This window comes from Leptosomus discolor, chromosome Z, assembly GCF_034619465.1.
Source record: "Leptosomus discolor isolate bLepDis1 chromosome Z, bLepDis1.hap2, whole genome shotgun sequence".
In the NCBI taxonomy this organism is placed as follows: Eukaryota; Metazoa; Chordata; class Aves; order Leptosomiformes; family Leptosomidae; genus Leptosomus; species Leptosomus discolor.
Genome location: NC_141419.1, coordinates 71,606,801 through 71,625,971, shown reverse-complemented (window position 1 = coordinate 71,625,971; position 19,171 = coordinate 71,606,801). Strand labels below are relative to the sequence as shown.

At 37.6% G+C, this 19,171-nt stretch overlaps 1 protein-coding gene across 4 annotated transcripts in view; it reads right to left on the bottom strand.

Moving 5' to 3' along the window:
- Positions 1-1,237: 1,237 nt before the first annotated feature.
- The window catches only part of ERCC8 (ERCC excision repair 8, CSA ubiquitin ligase complex subunit), a 29,217-nt gene continuing 11,283 nt past the window's right edge, over positions 1,238-19,171 (bottom strand). For 3 of the 4 annotated variants that reach the window (XM_086479150.1, XM_086479152.1, XM_086479153.1), the window contains 6 exons: positions 18,173-18,239; positions 14,751-14,854; positions 11,756-11,880; positions 6,893-7,090; positions 3,280-3,366; positions 1,238-1,596 (listed from right to left, as the gene is read on the bottom strand). In XM_086479150.1, coding sequence (XP_086335276.1) covers positions 1,528-1,596; positions 3,280-3,366; positions 6,893-7,090; positions 11,756-11,880; positions 14,751-14,854; positions 18,173-18,239 — 650 coding nt within the window. In that variant the 3' untranslated portion in view covers positions 1,238-1,527. Of the gene's footprint in view, positions 1,597-3,272; positions 3,367-6,892; positions 7,091-11,755; positions 11,881-14,750; positions 14,855-18,172; positions 18,240-19,171 lie in introns of all 4 variants that reach the window. The other variant, XM_086479151.1, reaches the window with a different exon arrangement.

The following is a 19,171-nucleotide window of genomic DNA, read 5'->3' as shown; positions in this document are numbered from 1 at the left end:
AAAAAAACCCATCCTCTTCAAGACAAAAACCAATATATGTAAACTTTCTTCAAATTTGTTCCCCAGTTTTTCTGATTTTAGAGTGAACAGCCGCCATTGCTAATGAAAAATATTTAAATTAAATTTAAAAAAATAGAAAATTCTCTTCTCTATTCCTGTAAAGTGACAGTGTCAGGCTGGTCTGAAACTTCAGCCGAAACGTCTGAAAGTCTTCCACCCTGTAGCTATCTGCTTAATAGTGGGTCTCTCCTAGCAAATATGCACTACATACGGAGCTTGTTACATTCCCTTGATATGCCCACTTATCACTTTGTATAATTTTACAAAGCTAGACTTTAGACTGATACAGAAACTGACAGCCTATATCTTGTAAAGATATTGAAATAACAGAATCACAGTGAATTAATTCTAAAATGCATACTAATCATAGAAATAATACACACTATACAAAGTTTAAATTATTATCTTTCATTTATTTGTACAATATTTTTTTTGTCAGAATTTGTGGTCCTAATATCTGCTCCGCTTTGGAAGGAATTTTTCCTCTATAGAGCTGCATCTACATCTGATGGGAACCTCTAACTCAGGACTCAGCCTGGTGACTACACTATGTCTGAAGCACAAACTAGAGGTTGAAATGAGACAAGAACCCCACAAAGTACCTCCCTTTCAAAACAGAGCAGGCATTAGGACCACAAATTCAGACGAAAACAGTTTTGAAAGACTACATTCAATACTTCTAACTTGAAATGTGATCCACTCTCTGCCTTGTACTGTACCTCAAGCCTGTTTCTGTCCAGGAATTCTTCACACAGGCTAGTGGAGCATGAGATAATCATACACAGAAGACTGATCTTACTTGCTAAGAGAACTAACAAAACCTCTAAACTGCTTTCTATTTTTAACTTTCTGGGATAGATTCAGATACTATGGGGTCACTATATGAATACTTGAAAACACGATCCCAGCTACACCTCTTTCTGAACTGAATACTACGTTTATGGAGAAACTTATGCAAATCTGAAAATGCAAAAGAACAGGCACAAAATCCTCTTGGCTCCCACAGCACATAACCACTTGAAAATAGATGCAGTCTGCTGCATCTAGACATTGATAAAAATAAGCTGGAAGTATCCCTGAGCTAGTCATCCTTCAGGCAAAATCCTCTGTATTATGTTTCTTGGAAAAGAAGGGATTATCTCCTTATGTATTAATGATACCAGAAACAATGCAATACTAACTGGTCCCAAGAGCTTTTATTTTTCCTTTATCAGCTGTTCAACACCGAATAAAGTATACCAATTTGTAAAGGTAAATATAAAAGTCAGTAAGGATGAAAAAGTAATCTTTTAGATTTAACTGTATCAGTGAAGAAAGAACATAGAGAACAGTGGAAACATTTCTGAAAGACCTTGCTGTAACAGAACTGTACCAAAAATCCAGTTGTAATAAATCTGCAAATTCTGTAGATAAAGTCTGTGAACACAGTGCCTGAATGTCAATATTACATCAGCATATAATTAAAATTCAGCCTTCATCATCACTGCTGCTCCATGCGTCTTCATATGCTGGGTTTAAATGCTGTTGTGGCAGAGACTAAAGAAAATAAAAGTTCTCTCAGTGGTTTGCTTAATTAAAAATACTAAAAATCAAATAAGGGCAATGCTATAGGCATTTCTTAAATTACTATACATAGACAAACTATTGTGCCTCTCATGGGTACTAGTTTTTTTTTTTAAAACCACTTCTTTGGCCATTCTGCTGATTAGAGACAGGACAAATTCTGAAAAGAAATAGTACTCTATTCCCACTTTAGCAAAAAATATATGGAGCACTGACTGAAGTTTTACAAAAGTCTGGTAAAAAATATAAAAGATAGATATTACTGTGTTTGTTTTGTGTCATTGGTTTTAAGTCATAATTTCCTTGGCCCAGCATAACTGAGCCCTACTGTCTCAAGAAGTAGTCCTGGCTTCTATCCACATCCAGCAACTCTCACCTCAGCCCCCCTAGAGTCAAGCTGAAGGGTTTGTGCAGACTGAACTACAGTAACTCAGGGTAACATTTTTTTCTTGTTTACTTCTACCCTGGGTTCAGATTCTGGTCATAAAGGCACTCAAGTGGCTGTTATAGCACATGAGAGGGAGCAGGAACTAGTGGCCTGTGGACAGCAGAACTGCTTCTTTCAGAGGCAGTGCTCATCTACAGCATCTGCAAGCAGCAGCTGTAGCTTAACAGATTTCAAAACAATGGCCCATATTACATATCTCCAACATTTCAAATTTAAAGGGGCAGTTCTAATTAGAGCTGGGTAAATAATCTTGTTGCTGTGGATTTGTTTTTCTTTTTCAGACTAAGAAAAATCAATTCATACACATCAAAATTCTCAGTTACAGCAAAAATGCTCATTCCAGGTCAACTGATAATGGGTTTAGGGTATCTAACCTTTGAAACTACTTGTTTTTTCTTCTCTGCTTAAGCATAAGACAGTTCTGAAATAAAGTTGTCTTGCAAAGCAAATGTTAAAAAAAAAAATTGTGCTCCTTATCATTCCCCCATCTAAAATGGAACATTTCAGCAATTTTAAAAAATACAATTTTTGTATTCTCTGAGACAAAAAATTAATATATCCTGATTTTTTAACATCAGAAGTTTGCCAGACTCTGATATTGTGAATTGTTCTAGTTCCTTAAAAATCTAGAATTTTTCCACCCCAAACTATTCACCAAAATTTTTATTGCCCAGCTCTAATAGTAAGAGAAAGTACTCTTTTGGAAAGCATAAGATCTTCCCTGTAATTGCCTGAACGTCCTGCCTCAGACACTAAAATAAAGCTCATTTAGAATCTTTATTACATTTCTGCATCAAAAATATTTGGTTATGAAGTGTGGCATCCCTAATCTTGCTGTTTAATACACAGTATATTCTTAAACAATTTAAAATACAATCTTTGGCACCTTTCCAATTCCAAAATAGCATAAAATACAGAAAACAGTTTGAAAATTAAGGAAGCTAAAGTAGAAGTTGAAAGGCTGACAGCCAAATGACAAGTACTACTTTTAAATAAGTGAGAAGCTACAAGTCTACAAAAGATTTTACTATCAAAGAAAATGTCCTCTCAACAATCACACCATTGCACAGAAACAACAGGATTCTCCTCTTAATTAGGAATTGTTACAAATATTGATAGTGAAGCACATATTTCATATTTAATTTCCACACCACCTCCTCAAGTATAACAGCCATAAAAAGTATAGTTCAAACTCACAAATTCATTACCTTTTCAGACATGTCATCAGGAACTGGCTCTCGAAGAGCTGGTATCCATGCCAGGATATTGCAATCTTTGCTACCACTATAAAGTTCCTTCAAGAAAGCAAGCAAGCAAAAATTTATACACAAATTTACTGAACAGTGACACAGAAATAGTGTTGAGAAAAAAAAGTGTATGAAATACTTAAAAATTAAGATAAATACACAATTTATAATTTGTACTACATCTTGATAAACAGCATTTTAAATATGCCAAAACAAAATGAGTAAGTTTTCATATTTTGTCCAGAGTGCTCACCAAAACAGCATTACCCACATTTAAATGAACTTTATTGCTTAAATGCACATTTCTTCTTCCCTCTCTCATGTCTCCCGAAAAGACACCTCCTTTAACAGCCAGGAAGCTTAAGAGATGATTTACGTTTAATGTAGAAGCAAGAAAAAAAAAAGGGGGGGGGATGGGGGGGGTGGAGATTTTTTTATTGTAACAAAAAACTAAGGATCAACTCAAAAGCATCTAGTAATACATGTGCATATGTATGGAACAAAGAAGCATTAAGTAAATGTAGTTTCAGTATGCCTAGGGAAGGAAAAGAACAAATAAGAAAAATTTGAAGCCTGTATCCTGTTGGGAAAGCAGAGATCAGAAAGACCAATTTATTATTTTTAATATAAATAACTCTACTATGGTAATGACGAAGGACTGAGATCCCACTGTGCAAGGCACCCTGCAAACACATGGAAGCAAACACTCTCTACACCAAACAGCTAACAGTCAAATATAGCTTAGTTTTCTCAGTTCTTTATTAAAGAAACACAGACTACTCTGTCACTTTAAATTGAGGAAATTTTGCTAATGAAAAATACTGCACATCTTTGCAGTAAATTTTGCACTAATAATGCTTCTATTTTCCAAAGTGCTACTTAAATAAACATACATGCAGATATTCTCATATGCCTTCAATCTTGAATCATACTCCTGTGTATCATATGTGAGGTCTGACAACACTTGAGTATTGACATGCATTTAAACTGTCTGAGGAAAACAGAGAAAGTATTTTTTCTGTAGTCAGGCAGACAGTATGGAGGACTTGCTTTGAAGATGTTGGCTTTTACACTTAAATAGCCACTCTGTGCATATGTGCACATTATTAACATGTTGATTCAACAGAAATTCAACAAATTATTACAATTCTGTCTTTACAGAAAGTCTCCTATATTATGTATATTTAATTCTAAAACTGCAGGAATTACACTGATGGTGCAGGAACTTAACACCTAATTCCTATAGATGTCATTTACGTGGGTAATCTTATTCAAGAGAGCTGACACTTTTGTAAAACGGGTCCCGTGCATGATGTTGTTCATGCAAAAGACACAAGATCAGAGTTTATAATTTTATCAGAGAAACATCCTACTTATCTTGCTTAAAGGAAGACAGGTTGAAATAACAGCAAAGTATAGGTCAAATCCCACTTTACCCTGTCAGCAGTACTCTACTCAGGCCTCCTGTCTTTGACAGGATCCAGAATATCAATAGAACTTTAAAACCTCTTCCCATGCCAAAATCTCTCCTTGTGAGCAATGTCATAGTAACATCAGCATGCTTCCATTTACCACTTGTCTGACTATCTAAACCTGGCATTGCAAGACCTTCAGTTCATATCCACTCCATTGATTAATACCAACAATTAATTATTACAACCTGAAAAGGTGTCTCATACCTTAAGTCCATCAAAAGAAGTGCCAGTGAGCTCCATGCATGTTTATGGTAGTGTATAGGGCATATTGTACTACAAACATGCTCCATGCATGTTTACAGTACAATATATGGAAATATTATGCTTTAAGACTGAGGAAAGATTGCAAGCAAAACCTAATTTACCTTTCAGTTATCTTTACTTATTAGCCCGACAATGGATTTTGCCAAATGCTTTTGCAGATGCCACTGGCATTTCTTGAACAACAGAAGCAGCTAAAATTCAAAGCAAAATTACTTCCCGATGCACACCTAATATTTTATGACATGTTATTTATGCACGTGCTTTACTCCATTTCTTTTTCTGAAAGGTAAATGTAGGTTTTGTTTGTTTACTTAAATTATTTTAAGCAGCTAGTATGGTACAATGCTATCTAGCTTATTAGATCCAACAGTAAACATAGAATCATAGAACAGTTTGGGTTGGGAGGGACCTTTAAAGGTCATCTAGTCCCACCCCCTGCAATAAGCAGGGACATCTTTAGCTGGATCAGGTTGCTCAGAGCCCCATCCAACTTGGCCTTGAATGTTTCCAGGGATGGGGCTTCTATTGCCTATCTGGGCAGCCTGTTCCAGTGTTTCACCACCTTCATCCTAAGCAGTACTTCTGTGCATGCTCACACATGAATGATCCTATTCTAAAGATCTTAAAAGCCAAGACAGAGACTATAAAGAGATTTCCATTTCTGGGGCTGGAAAACATGATTTACAGTGAGATTATTAAGCCTCACCTTTTCAAGCTTATCAAAATGAACATCAAAGATGACTTAATACAAACACATTAGCACTTTTATTGGGAAATTAAAAACACAAAGGGCTTCTTAAGCTAGCCAAGAATAGTCCAGAAATGATGTGCCTTAGCTACAATGTGAATATTCCACCTTTTAGTGGATCTAGTATCTCACTGCCTATTCAAGCCAGAACTGCTCTCCAGGTTTAGTAAGCCCTACTAGCTTGGGCTCTATTGCCCCATCTGCAATGTGTTCAAAACCTTGACTGAAGTCCATTTCAGTGATAGGGAAAACTTGTTTCAAAGTTACTGGACTCAAAAGAAAGAGCAACAAGATTCGCTTCTATGATACGTGTATGAGAGGGCATGAAAAGATATCCACACAGAAAGGTCTGCCTCACATATTTCTACCCAGTATTTCAGAAACAAAAGATGAGAGGAGCATGAAATATATCCCTGAACACCTGAGGGCAACGATGCAACAGCCTTAAAATCCATACTAACAACCACTCTGCTCTTGCCACACCAGAAGCTGTAAGAACCATCTGTTGCAAAGGATCATTAAGGATCTCATAACAAATTAAGCTTCGTTAGACTTTTATTACAAGAGAAAAATAAACCACAGGAGAAAAAAAAAAGGCAGAGAAAAAAAAAAGGCTGTCAGCACCGTAAGTCTCTGTAATGTGATGTTATTTCTGGGAGGTTTCTCAGTACTGACAGCAATACAAATACACTTCACTTAAATGCATTTCACATTCTTACTGTGATTAGTCTTACATATCTCAGAGAAAGAGATACCTTTCTATGCCTCCTCTTCCGTTTCACAGAACACAGGAAAAGCCTTAATGCATACAATTTATTAGTAACAATATAAGCCAAAAAATTACTATAGGTATATTGAAAAGTTACCTATGTGAGACAAAATGAACAGTAGAAGGAATCCAATACAGAAAAGGCTGTCCCAAGCACTTGACCAAACTTTTCTTGCTTGACATATAGGCCACTGAACTCTTATGTCAAGATCTTTGATTAAAGCACATCCCTGAAAAGTTAACACTTCTTGTGCAAATCGTTTGGCAATCTGGATAAATATTCCAAGTTGTCTCGAATATTGTTTGTACTTTACTTACCTGAAAATTAGGTTGAAATACACAACAGTTGACAGTACTATAATGCCCTCTAAGCATAGTTATCAATTCTCCTGTGAAAACTGTATAAACAGCAATGGTACTATCATACGGTACAAAGGCAAACTCTGGATTACAGCCACAAGAGACGGTGAATTTGAGTCCTTTTCTACTTTCATTACAGACTTTCCCATAATTCACCTGCAAAATGAAGGATTAGGCAGTTAGCTATTAACTAAAACTACAGGAAATAACTTTACATGAGAAGGTCAATTTCATTTCTTCTTTAATACCCAATAAAATTAATTTTAAGCTTCCCAGTGTTAATACAACTCTTGACTCTTGAGATCTCCAATTATGGATCTTTACCAAGAGAATAATTTTTCTGTTCAATGAAGTTCACCCTCCTTAATATCAACTTTAAGAAAGGGAAGGAGAGATAGACCTAAAAATCAGAAGTTCCATATTTAGAAAAAGAGTTTGCACAAGCTGTTGTGTGGCAGGTGTACACTGAGCATCTAAACTACCACTGAAATTAAAACTGGTTCAGGAATTACCACCTTAAACATTTTTCTAGATGATCTACCATAATAATTTTCTGTCAGATATTGAAACTATTACAAGAATTACTTATGCACAACAGTATACACTTATAAATCCTAGAATCATAGAATAGTTTGGTTTGGAAGGGACATTTAAAGGTCATCTAGGCCAACCCCCCTCCTGTGAGCTGGGGCATCTTTAGCTAGATCAGGTTGCTCAGAGCCCCATCCAAGCTGGCCTTGAATGTTTCCAGGGATGGGGCTTCTACCGCCTCTCTGGGCAGCCTGTTCCACTGTCTCACCACCCTCATCCTAAAAAACTTGTTCCTTCTATCTAGCCTAAATCTGCCCTTTTAGTTTAAAACCATTACCCCTTGTCCTAGTGCAACAGGCCCTGCTAAAAAATCTGTCCTCATGTTTCTTTTAGGCCCCCTTTAAGTACTGGAAGGCTGCTATAAGGTCTCCCCAGACCCTTCTGTTCTCCATAGGAAAGGTGTTCCAGGCCCCTGATCATTTTTTGTGGCACTCCTCTGGACCTGCTCCAACAGGTCCATGTCTTTCTTGTGCTGAGGACTCCAGAGCTGGACGCAGCACTGCAGGTGGGGTCTTACCCAAGCAGAGTAGAGGGGGAGAATCACTTCCTCGACCTGCTGGCTATGCTTCTCTTGATGCAGCCCAGGACACAGTTGGCCCTCTGGGCTGCAAGCGCCCACTGCTGGCTCGTGTCCAGCTTTTTGTCCACCAGTTCCCCCAAGTCCTTCTCCGCAGGGCTGCTCTGAGTCCCTTCACCCCCCAGCCTGTATTGACATCAGGGATTACCCTGACCCAGGGGCAGGACCTTGCACTTCACCTTGTTGAACCTCCTGAGGTTCACATGGGCCCATTTCTCAAGCTGTCCAGGTCCCTCTGGATGGCATCCTGTCCCTCAGATGTGTCAACTGCACCACTAAGCTTGGTGTCATCCACAAACTTGCTGAGGGTGCACTCGATCCCACTGTCTATGTCACCAATGATACTAAACATACAGATCCCAATACTGCAAGACTTTAGTCCACAGATTAAACAAAAATTGATCTACACTACCTTCTACCCTCTAAGTGCCCTTTGTTTATCAAGGTTGACTGATGTTGCAGAAAAATACATGTATGCCAGTAGGATGTCAATGAATTGAACCATCAGTCTAGACAACACAGCTACTTGCCCTATGGATTTCTCAGCAAGTCATCCCTTGCTTGGGGAAAAACGAACAAAGGAAAAACATCTGTAACATAGGGTAAGATTCTGCATCTTTCCTCCAGAGTTACCAAGAAACAGCAGGAGGTGAATAGCCAGTATGAAAAAACTGAAAGGCAAGCAGAAGGATGGCATAAGTAAACGGTGAAATAAAGGGATTAAAAGACAGAGACTCATGAAGGAGAAGGAAATAAAGAATAACTTGCTAAATTATTATGGACTTATTAAGAGTGATATAAAAGCCTATCTTCTAACCAAAGCTGAATCACCACTAAGAAATTCCATAATGCTCCCTATAAGGGCAGCTGGGATAGAAACAGATGCTACATTTCTAAGACCTGGCTTGTGAGGTGTGTGGGAAGTCTTGGAAATAAAAGTGGTATAAGAATTATAGCTTATTAGTGTCTGTACATTTCAAGCTCTTGACAAGTCCTTTATAGATAAAAATCTCACCAGAAGTTGAAAGTGGAGAGTTTCCAAACATGCTAGAAAATATTCCAATTGGATATATAAGAGTAATTAGGTCCTATCAGACATCGGAAGTGTATTAATGAAAAAATATGGAAACATATTACTGAGAACAGTATAGTTTACCTCTAAACAAAATTAAAAGAAAGCATTAGAATTTTGACAAATAAAACATTTTTAATGAAGAGGGAGCCATCTACTACAAACACCTGAAATTCACACATTACTTTATGATTTAAAAGTATTTCTGTAATGAAGTATTTTAAATTCATTAGTACTACACAGCATTATATACAAAATATTTCATTTTCAAGCAGTGTTGTCCTACAACCTGTGCTCTTAGTTTCTGCTGAAAACCAGATTCACTTATGTGTACAATGTTAGCAAAGCTCTCTGGGTTAATTTTAAAGCTCCGTACCTAAAGCTTATGGCCTATAGTTTAAAAAAAAAAAAAATCTGGTGTGTGAAGTCTTTTGACTATAAGCTAACAGATTTATAAAGTTTATTAGGTAAATATTCTAATACAAATGTCTTGTCAGGTTCTTGACCCATAATACACCAATTGCCTGAGTCCAAAACATCAGTCAGCATGAGCCAGGCAAGGAAGATTACTTGTTGCTCTATTTTTAAAGAATGCTCTTTCATAGCAAAGAGCACTTATGTAAGAAAAGTATAATAAAAAGGAGTCCTAAGAAAAATCTCTCTCAATCATCATAAAAATGTATACAAAGGGAGTTTTATTAGTGTACAAGTAGGTTGCTATTTTTTCATATTGAGAGGATATTTTCACGAGATATCGAGCTTATGTCACATCCTTTGTGGATAATATTGCTAATTTTGTAAAGACAGTGTTTGTAAATATTGACTGTGTTAAGTCTTGTTAGTGCTAATCCTTCTTTTAAAAGGCATATTACTCTGACGATAAAAAGCAATTGAAGACCTTTACACAGCATTCGAGCTGTAACAGCAACAATTCCCAAGCCACAATACAGCTCACAACAAAGGCATGCACAATGAAAGGGAGAAGTGGTGGCTGGGAAAAGTAAATTATATGGATATACTCTGTGTAAATGTTCCTGCTTAATAGAAAAGTAACGGAAAGGAAAGGATGCTGCTAAAACACAAAATGGTCTTAAAAACTGTCTTTGTCCTTTGAGCATGCAAACAGAAAAACTGCTTCCTTCTGTTTGATTCTTCCTGTATTCAGTGAATGAGGACTTTCTATTTCTTTTTGTGATAAACGGTGTACACAAGATGTGTACAACTTTAACATCCATTTATCTTACTAACTGAAACAATTCACTAGGCCCCAAATTTGTCTCAATGCTCAAAAACACTCACATGCATGGCTTAATTTCTATACCTTTCAAAAGGTATAAAAAAAAAATGATGGGGATCAAAAGGACTGGCTATTAGGGGAGATAAAGGGACCACGGTGTGAACTTGTTTTACCTGTAAATGCATCTATTTGTCTGCTGGTGCCTTAAAATTATTTTAAGCAATACCTCTGGACAGCATGTGAAAATACAGTATTCTGGACAATATAATTCTGGACTTGAAAAAACAAGGCAGGATCACACTATTCCACACCAAATAAGAAAAATAGCCTATGAAGCAAGTCAATGAACTAAAAGGCACAGAAAAACAAAAAACCGTGATCCAGCTGGCGACAGGAGAGTGAACAAACTGTATTATCTACTTTGGCGATGGTGATCTGAAGACAGAAAGATATCTGTGTATGAAGTGCTGAGAACAAGCTGGCAAATATGGGTAGCATGCAGATAGAAAAGTCCTTTCATTTAAAAGTCTATAAGGAATTCTTTTTGCTACGTTCTGAAAGTAATCTGAAGTAGTAAAAGATTTTTAAGGTAGAGTAAAATTTCTTCCTTTCCTGAATGTAATGACAGACCATCATCATGACTGGCTAAAATCCCATGGAAACTGACTTACCTAGTATGTTCTTCCTTCAAAACAAACATAGAAACAATTTTCTTTACTGCACAGAAAATTAAAACAGGAACCCTCATCAAAAAACAAGCCATAAAAAGGACTGGAGCAGCAGCAGAGATTTAATTCCAAACCTCCCAGCTTACTCTTCGGTTAGAATGCAGGTGTAGAGGGATAGATATTTTTAAACACTGCTATAGAACTCCACAAGAGAGATTCCACAAAAACACAAAGAAAGTTGTAACAAAGCCAGGCAGTCAGTCAGTGAAACTTTCGGGTACGAACAGCTGCCCTGTGGATAGCATGCTGACAATTAATAGTTAAAATAAAATAAATAATTAAAAAAAAAATCTACCAACAGTAACTGCATACTAAGATTTTTGTTACTCTCTGAAGTGGTTTTGGCTATGCTCACATATTAATGAACTTAAAGCTACAATATTCAGTCTTTAAGTATATCCAGCCTTCTTCATACTCCGTTTTTTTTTGTAATAAGTAGAAATAACAAAAGAAATCTGGAAAAAAAAAATGCTCACAAAAATCTTCTGAGATTAAGCAGCTATATCCTTTATAAAAATAAATAAATATCCAAAGTTGTAGTGCCAATTGCACAAACGGTACATCTTCTAAAATTAAGTGCAGGTAAAAACATAACCGAAGATCCTTGAAAAGTTACCAGTGTGTTTTCTCCAGTGGAGCTGTTCCACAGTCGCATCCGATCATCCGTACCAATGGTCAACAGATGAAGTCCATCATTCGTATAGCATAAACCATTAACTCTCCCATTGTGAGCAGTGTTTGCTGTCAGGAAAAAGACCTGGTTCAGATTTCTACAGAAGAATTACTATTTTGTATACATACTTTTATTTCAACATTTAGTACTTAAAGTACCATTTAAATGATAACAAAGCTGGTAACATACCACTAAATTAATAATCTAACTCTTGTTTTATAAAGCATCTGGCTGGTGACCAGTCACCAGGGGTGTTCCTCGGGGCTCAATTCTAGGGCCATTTCTGTTCAATATATCTATCAATGATCTGGATGCAGGAGTTGGATGCATCATTAGCAAGTTTGCAGATGATAGCAAACTGGGAGGTGCTGTTGACTCTCTTGAGGAACAAGAGGCCTTTCAGAGGGACCTAGATAGGTTGGAGCATTGGGCAACCATCAATGGCATGACATTTAACAAGTCCAAATGCCAAACGCTGCACCGTAACACTGCACACAAGCATAAATTGGGAGAGGAGTGGCTGAAGAGCAGCCCTGCAGAAAGGGATCCGGGGGTGCTGGTCGGCAGCAGGCTCCGTAGGAGCCAGCAGTGCCCTGGCAGCTGAGAGGGCAAAGCACACCCTGGGGTGCACCAAACACGGCATAACCATCTGGTCAGAAGAGGTGATTTTCCCGCTGTATTCAGCGTTGGTGTGGCCTCATCATGGGTGCTGTGTGCAGGTCTGGGCCCCACAATGTAAGAAGGATGTGAAGGTCCTTGAATCCACCCAGAGGAGGGAAACAAATGTGGCGAAATATAAGAAGTGGCAGAGGACGCTTGGTTTGTCTAGTTTGAAGAGAATGGTGTTAAGGAGTGACCTCATTGCTCTCTACAGCTTCCTGAGGAGGGGATGCAGAGCAGGAGCTGCTGATCTCTTCTCCCAGGCATCCAGTGATAAGGCACGCGAGAATGGTTCAAAGCTGCACCAGGGGAGGTTCGGACTGGACATGAGGAAGCATTTCTTTACTGAGAGGGTGGTCAAACACTGGAACAGGCTTCCTAGAGAGGCGGTCGATGCCCCAAGCCTGTCAGTGCTTGAGAGGCATCCGGGCAATGCCCTTAACAAGGTGCTTTAGCTTTTGGTCAGCCCTGAGGTGTCAGGCGGTTGGGCTACGTGATCATTATAGGTCCCTTTCAACTGAATATTCTAGTCTAGTCTATTTATAGAGCATATAAATGAATTCCACTGAGTCCACCCTGCAATACTGCACACTTAAGTATGTTAAAGTAGCTAAAAAATGACTCTGTGCTACCACAGCAAACCTCATTATTGTTCCCATAGACTAACTCATTTAAAATGGATAAGGTATCTCTGCATTATACTGCAGTACACAACTTAGACCTATCTTTTATGTAGTAAGTGTCATCTGTTTTACAAATATCGTATTAAAAAAAATTTGTTAGCTGCATTTGGTTTAGTTCAGCTATATTTCAATGTATTTAGTATCCTAGTCTATGTGATTGCCATTATATTATAGAAATATCCTGTCAGACAGGGAAATAAAGTTGAAAAGTAAGTTGTGTTCGAACAAGACAACATGTGATTCAAAGGAATGTATAAAGTGGCACTTCTTATCTTGAGAGTTACCCAGAATTTCTTTTTTTTATAAGACAAAATTTGTAGAAATATTTTTTCATAAGTCTTAAGATTCTTTAGAGCATTTTCATCTCCCTAATTTATTGAATTTCAATGAAATCTAAAATTACCAAAACCAACATGTATATTACAACATTACAACTTACATAGTAGAGAGCATGGCTATTAAAACAGATACTTACAGCTGCTACTTCATAACCTGTAATTGTACATTTTAGAAAATTAGTTTTGACTTTACAGAGCTTTGCATGTATTTTTCTTTATGCAATTTAAGTTGCACATAAGAAGTCAGACTGACTTGTAGCTTTAGCCACTATGATTTTAGCTTCATAAACCCCTTTGTTTAGAGTCATGATAAACAGTTTCTATTTTGTGATTCAATTCCAAACACAATGTGTTTCTACCTCAGAGTAGAGACTGTTCAAGTATTTTTTTTGCCTGCCAAAATTAAATATTTTTTGTCCAGAACTGACCAAAGTTCATGAACTATAATTTACAGTTCAGAAGCTTCCCTTTAATTTAGTAGTTTGGGTTTTTTCTAGGTACGGAAATGTGACCTGAAGATACATCAAAATGTTAATGTTTGTTGCTAATAATGACTGATACAAGAAGACACCATTAATACATTTGACTGTACCGAGATAAGAGTGTAACTGAGCTTCCTGTAAAATGAAATATAATCATAAATTCATACTCTGTTATATACATTATGCAGTATAAAAGTAATGTAATTGATTTTATGGCACCACATACAAGAAAATATTCTAGATGCTTGCATTGGAAGCAAGACTAATTTAAACAGGAAGAGGAAGGTGCTTTTGTGGGTTTTGTTTGTATTGCCTTTGTTCTTAAAGGAGGGTGATTAACTACTGGAACAGCTTGTGAAGTATGAAGTGATTGCTATTTATTGCTGAGGAGGGGATGCAGAGAAGGAGCTGCTGATCTCTTCTCCCAGGCATCCAGTGATAAGGCACGTGGGAATGGTTCCTATGAAACCTAATCTACAGCAGGAATTAATTCTGTTCATAAAATGGAAGGCAAAATTTCCCATTTTAGGGGGAAAACCATTTAGAACAAATACAATATTGTTGCCTAGAAGATCACTCTAAACAAGATCCCCAACGACAAATACTTTCTCTACAACAGAAGTAACTGGATAAAATTCAACGGCCTGTGTTGCACAATAGGTAACAACGGGATTATCACTCCTCTCCCTTGTCCGTCTTAGTACTGAACACACTCATGAAATATAAGAATGCTTCTAGTTACATATGGATTACTACCAGTTATATTCTATATTACCTGCCTCAGAAGACGCTTTGGACTTCTCTCCATTGTGCTGATCAAGCGTACTCAGACATGCAGATGCTCTCCTCACATCCCATAATTTTACTCTACTGTCAGCACTAAGAAAACCAGATTTGCATACATTAGGGAAATTGTGTGCACCCTGGTTCAATAACTGTCTTTAGCCAACCCACCTGGCACGCACTCTGGTCCACCAACTATTCTGAACTACCCCTCGTGCAGTTACATTCAAGCCAATGGAATTTCATGAAAATATTTTTAAGACAGACTTCAGACATTCATTTACAAGTATTAATAAATATAGCTGGTCCACTACAGACACCTAAGTTAAGACTGAATCTTTGTCCACAATACAGTATACTTGCTTCTTTGTTTAACACATAACACCCTTGCATAGGTACACAGACTAGGAATAAACTTGCTAATTCTTCCGTTGATTAAACTGTAGCTAGAGATTCCAGTGTTGTCTGTAACAGTTGTTTGGGAACTCAGGCTCGTGCTAGCACTAATCTACAGTATCCTGGCTACATACACGTAGGCTGGTGACCTGGTTTGGCTGGGACAGAATCCTAGGCCACCCATGATAGGGAGGCTGTTAGCAGTTTTGAGTCAGCCAGGGCAGCTGACCTGAGTGAGCTACAGGTATAGCCCGCACCATAATGTCATGCTCATTATAAGGCGGGAAGGTTTGCTGAGGAAAGAGAGCTCCTGTGAGGCTCCTGCCAGGGTTCTGGCTGGTGTCCTGCTGGGGATCCTTCTGCTCCTCTGGCTTCTTGCTGCTCCTGAAGATTGCTCTCCTGTTGATTGTGACCACTGCATATTTGCTTGGCTGCGTATGACTTTGTGTATCTTTGCTGGTACTAGTGCTGTTTCATTAAATTTGTTTTCACTTCAACACACAGGTCTCCTTCACTTTTCCCTCTTCCCCTCCCTGGCTGGTGAAGGGCTGTTGGGTGATAGAGCAACTGCTACAGTTTAGCCCCAGGTACAGGCTAAACATAGACAGCAGGTGGGTCTATACACTCCGTTGTCACACAGGGCTACAGCAGAGAAACACTGAGTCTCTGTAGGAACTCACTGCCTTTGTCTATATTACCAGGGTGGCACAAGGAGGGAAAGACCAAGGTTCAGGCTGCTGTGATTCATTCTGGTTCCCAGGCTGCATGCTCATGCTTTGCTCACACTGTGTCTTTGCCAGCAACAAAAGCTGTAGTAACTGTTGGTACTATGTACATCCTTAGACAGCAACATTGCAGGCAGTGCAGTTGGTATGGCACCTTGATGTGCAGCTTGATTGCAGCTTTCCAGTAGCATACTTCTGTGTGCACTACTAGACTCCCAGGTACAGACAGGAGTTAAATTCATAGAAAAGACCACTTCTCTGCACTAAGTCACCAGTGTTGACACATTTACTGAAACTACTGGGACAGTTCCCAGCAACTTAACTATCCTTTTGACACAAAAAACAAACCCCCCAAAAAACCACCACAAAACCAGAAGTCACTTTACATGCCAGCTGAACAAAACCAACTGCATCTCTTTGATCTACAGCTGAAAAATATACCCAAACTGCTTCTTAGGTAAGTAGTCTTCTAATTGAAGTACTACATGCTTTTTAGTGTGTGTTCTCAAGTTAAATCAATGCATTAGTATTAGGAATATATATAGCATACATAGACCAACTGACCAAAGCAAACCCAACTGTTACTCCTTATCTGTTCTGCATCTGACAAAGCTAATGGTCAATTTGTTCTTTTGTGCCTCCCTCCAATACAGATTGATTCTGTTAACTTCCAAGTGGTATTCCAACCAAGTATGTTCACAATACATTACTTTGCTGCAAACAAATATTCTAAGGCTGTGAATATAAGCATTCCTGAGGTTTGAGCCGACTGTAAAGTGAGCAAACTGCAGGTAGTTCATTGAAATATTCTTAACAAAGGCATAGAAAGAACTTCCTTATTATAAAAGCCTACAGTTGGCCATTTTTGATGTTGCTGTTTCTGTTGGCGAATCTTTTCTAGCCAGTTCAAATGAGAAAGAAAGAACTTAGAATCCTCTCTAGTGCCCAAAACTGAAGTGTGTGAAAGACACCCAGAAAACCTGTCTCTTCTCTGACCATTCCAATCTCTTGCCAAGACTACAGAAGAGCTGAGCATCACAGAGAAATTTGAAATAACATATTTCACATGCAAACCACATAAAACCCCAAAATGTATTTTCCCTCCCCTGAAGTGATCGCAAGCAAACATGCAGCTGTCTTTGAAGACAGTCACATCTCCTGATACACAAGATTAGTCCAGATTCTCTTTTTAGCAGTACCAGTCAGTTTCTCCTCACTATCTCTTCATTACTTCAGTCTTGCCAGTTCTTGCCCATATTTGCCTTAGCAGATAGCAAAACTGAGTTATGTTATTAGGAACTAGCAGTCCAACTGTAGTACTGAATGAAGTAACGGAGTGATAAGGAATGTGTTTAGCATGCAATTATCATAAGGCAACATGACAACATAAATAAATGCAGCTTACAGTTATATGACTTCAAAGCAAAATGTTTCGGGAGACAACAATATTTAATAAACAAAATTTGCTACTATTTCTGTGATGGAAAAACATGGAAACAATTTTTCATTTGCTGAAACAAACAAATCACACTGTTAGAAAATTTCTCAATTACACTGAACCTTTCAGAAGCTTGGCATCAAAAGCCAAGGGTACGCAATTCAGGTATCAACTTACTCAAATTTCACTCTCAACTTACAAAATAGCCATTCCTCTCTGCAATTTAAAAGAAAAAACCATGCCAACCATGAAACTGAGAAGTGTCACACTATAATAAAAAGCTAGCATATGCAAAAGTTATAGGAAAGTCAAGAGGATCTTTCAGACTGAAAACAGCTGGAATGAAAAAAAAAAAAACCAAAAGAACAAAACAAAAAAGGCCCAGGAGTATCAACGTACAATCCATACTTCCATACTCACTGAATTACTGCAGCTTGGAAAGTTATCACCCAACAGCTGAGCTACCCGAGTTATGCTCTTTCACATAATTAAGCATGATTAACCAGGATGGTACTTGGCACCAAACATGTTTTACTTTGTTATAAAACAGATTAGGAATGTGCACACTAATAAACAGTAATAAGTAAGTATCTCTATAATGCTCTATTATTTTCCTGTACCTTTAAATGCAACTGCTATTTCAGAATTCTGTACAATCTTCCTATAAAATAAGCATCACTCGGATAGCTCTTCAGGCTTAGTTCTTCCAGACAAGACTTACAAAACAAGTTCAAGTAAATGATGAAGATTTAACTTTAAAAGTGCCTTTGAATTGTTAAAAACATGCATAATGAATATATAAAGTTCTACCATCAGACTTTTTTAGTGCATACAGCTGTCCAGCAACATCCCTACCTTGCTGTCGCCAAAATGTATTCATGACGGGGGGACCAAGACACTGCCAGTACTTCTTGCCTGTGACCTAAAAATCATACGAAAAAGCTTATACACACCATTTTATCTAAATAACTAAAAGTAAAAGCAGATACTTAGTTCTATAGGGTCCACTAATCCAGAACAAGGATCTAAACTGTAATATGATTTTCAATTTTATGAAAATATATTATTTTGGGCTAGGGGTTATTTCTCTTTCTTCCTCTTGCTCAACTGGGAACTGCCATGAGCTGAAAGTGATACATGGAGTATTAGTCTTTGTTATCAAAAGTTGTATAAATCTGTCTTACCTATGCAAAACACATTATAGCACAGTCACAGCTACCGAGTTTATACGTGGTTATTGCATTTCGCGTTAGCACTGGTGTTTTCACACACAGAAGGAACCTTCCATTTGCTTTTCTTCAAATCCTTTCAAAATGTTTAATAAAAAGCATATTTACCTTAGGTACTTAAGATTAAAACTTACACAACTTACACTTGAATACTCTTGTCATGAATATTTGGGGTATTTTTCCCCCCTAATTAGGTGTAAAATATTAAGATATTAAAATAAATGTCATCTTAGCAATGTCATACTCAGTGCAGCTTAGTGGCCAGTAACACATACATATATATATACACACACACGTATACGCACATACATATATATGTATGTGCACACTTTAAAACTTGGAAAGCTTTAAAAATGTTAAACAAATACAGAAAATAGGAAGTGTAAGATGTCTTATGTGTAAAGATTGCAATTACGCTTCATATAATAATAGAAACACATGCTGAAAAATAAGTTATACAATACATTTTTGCTAATGCAGTTTAGAGCTATGTGAACCACCTTGGTTCTGGTACATCTTCTACTAGTTGGTATTCCATTCCTGAAGTAATCACAGGGCTGTGATACCCAGGATAATGGAAAAAAGTTTCCATAATACAGACACTACAGGATACACTTAGAAAGCT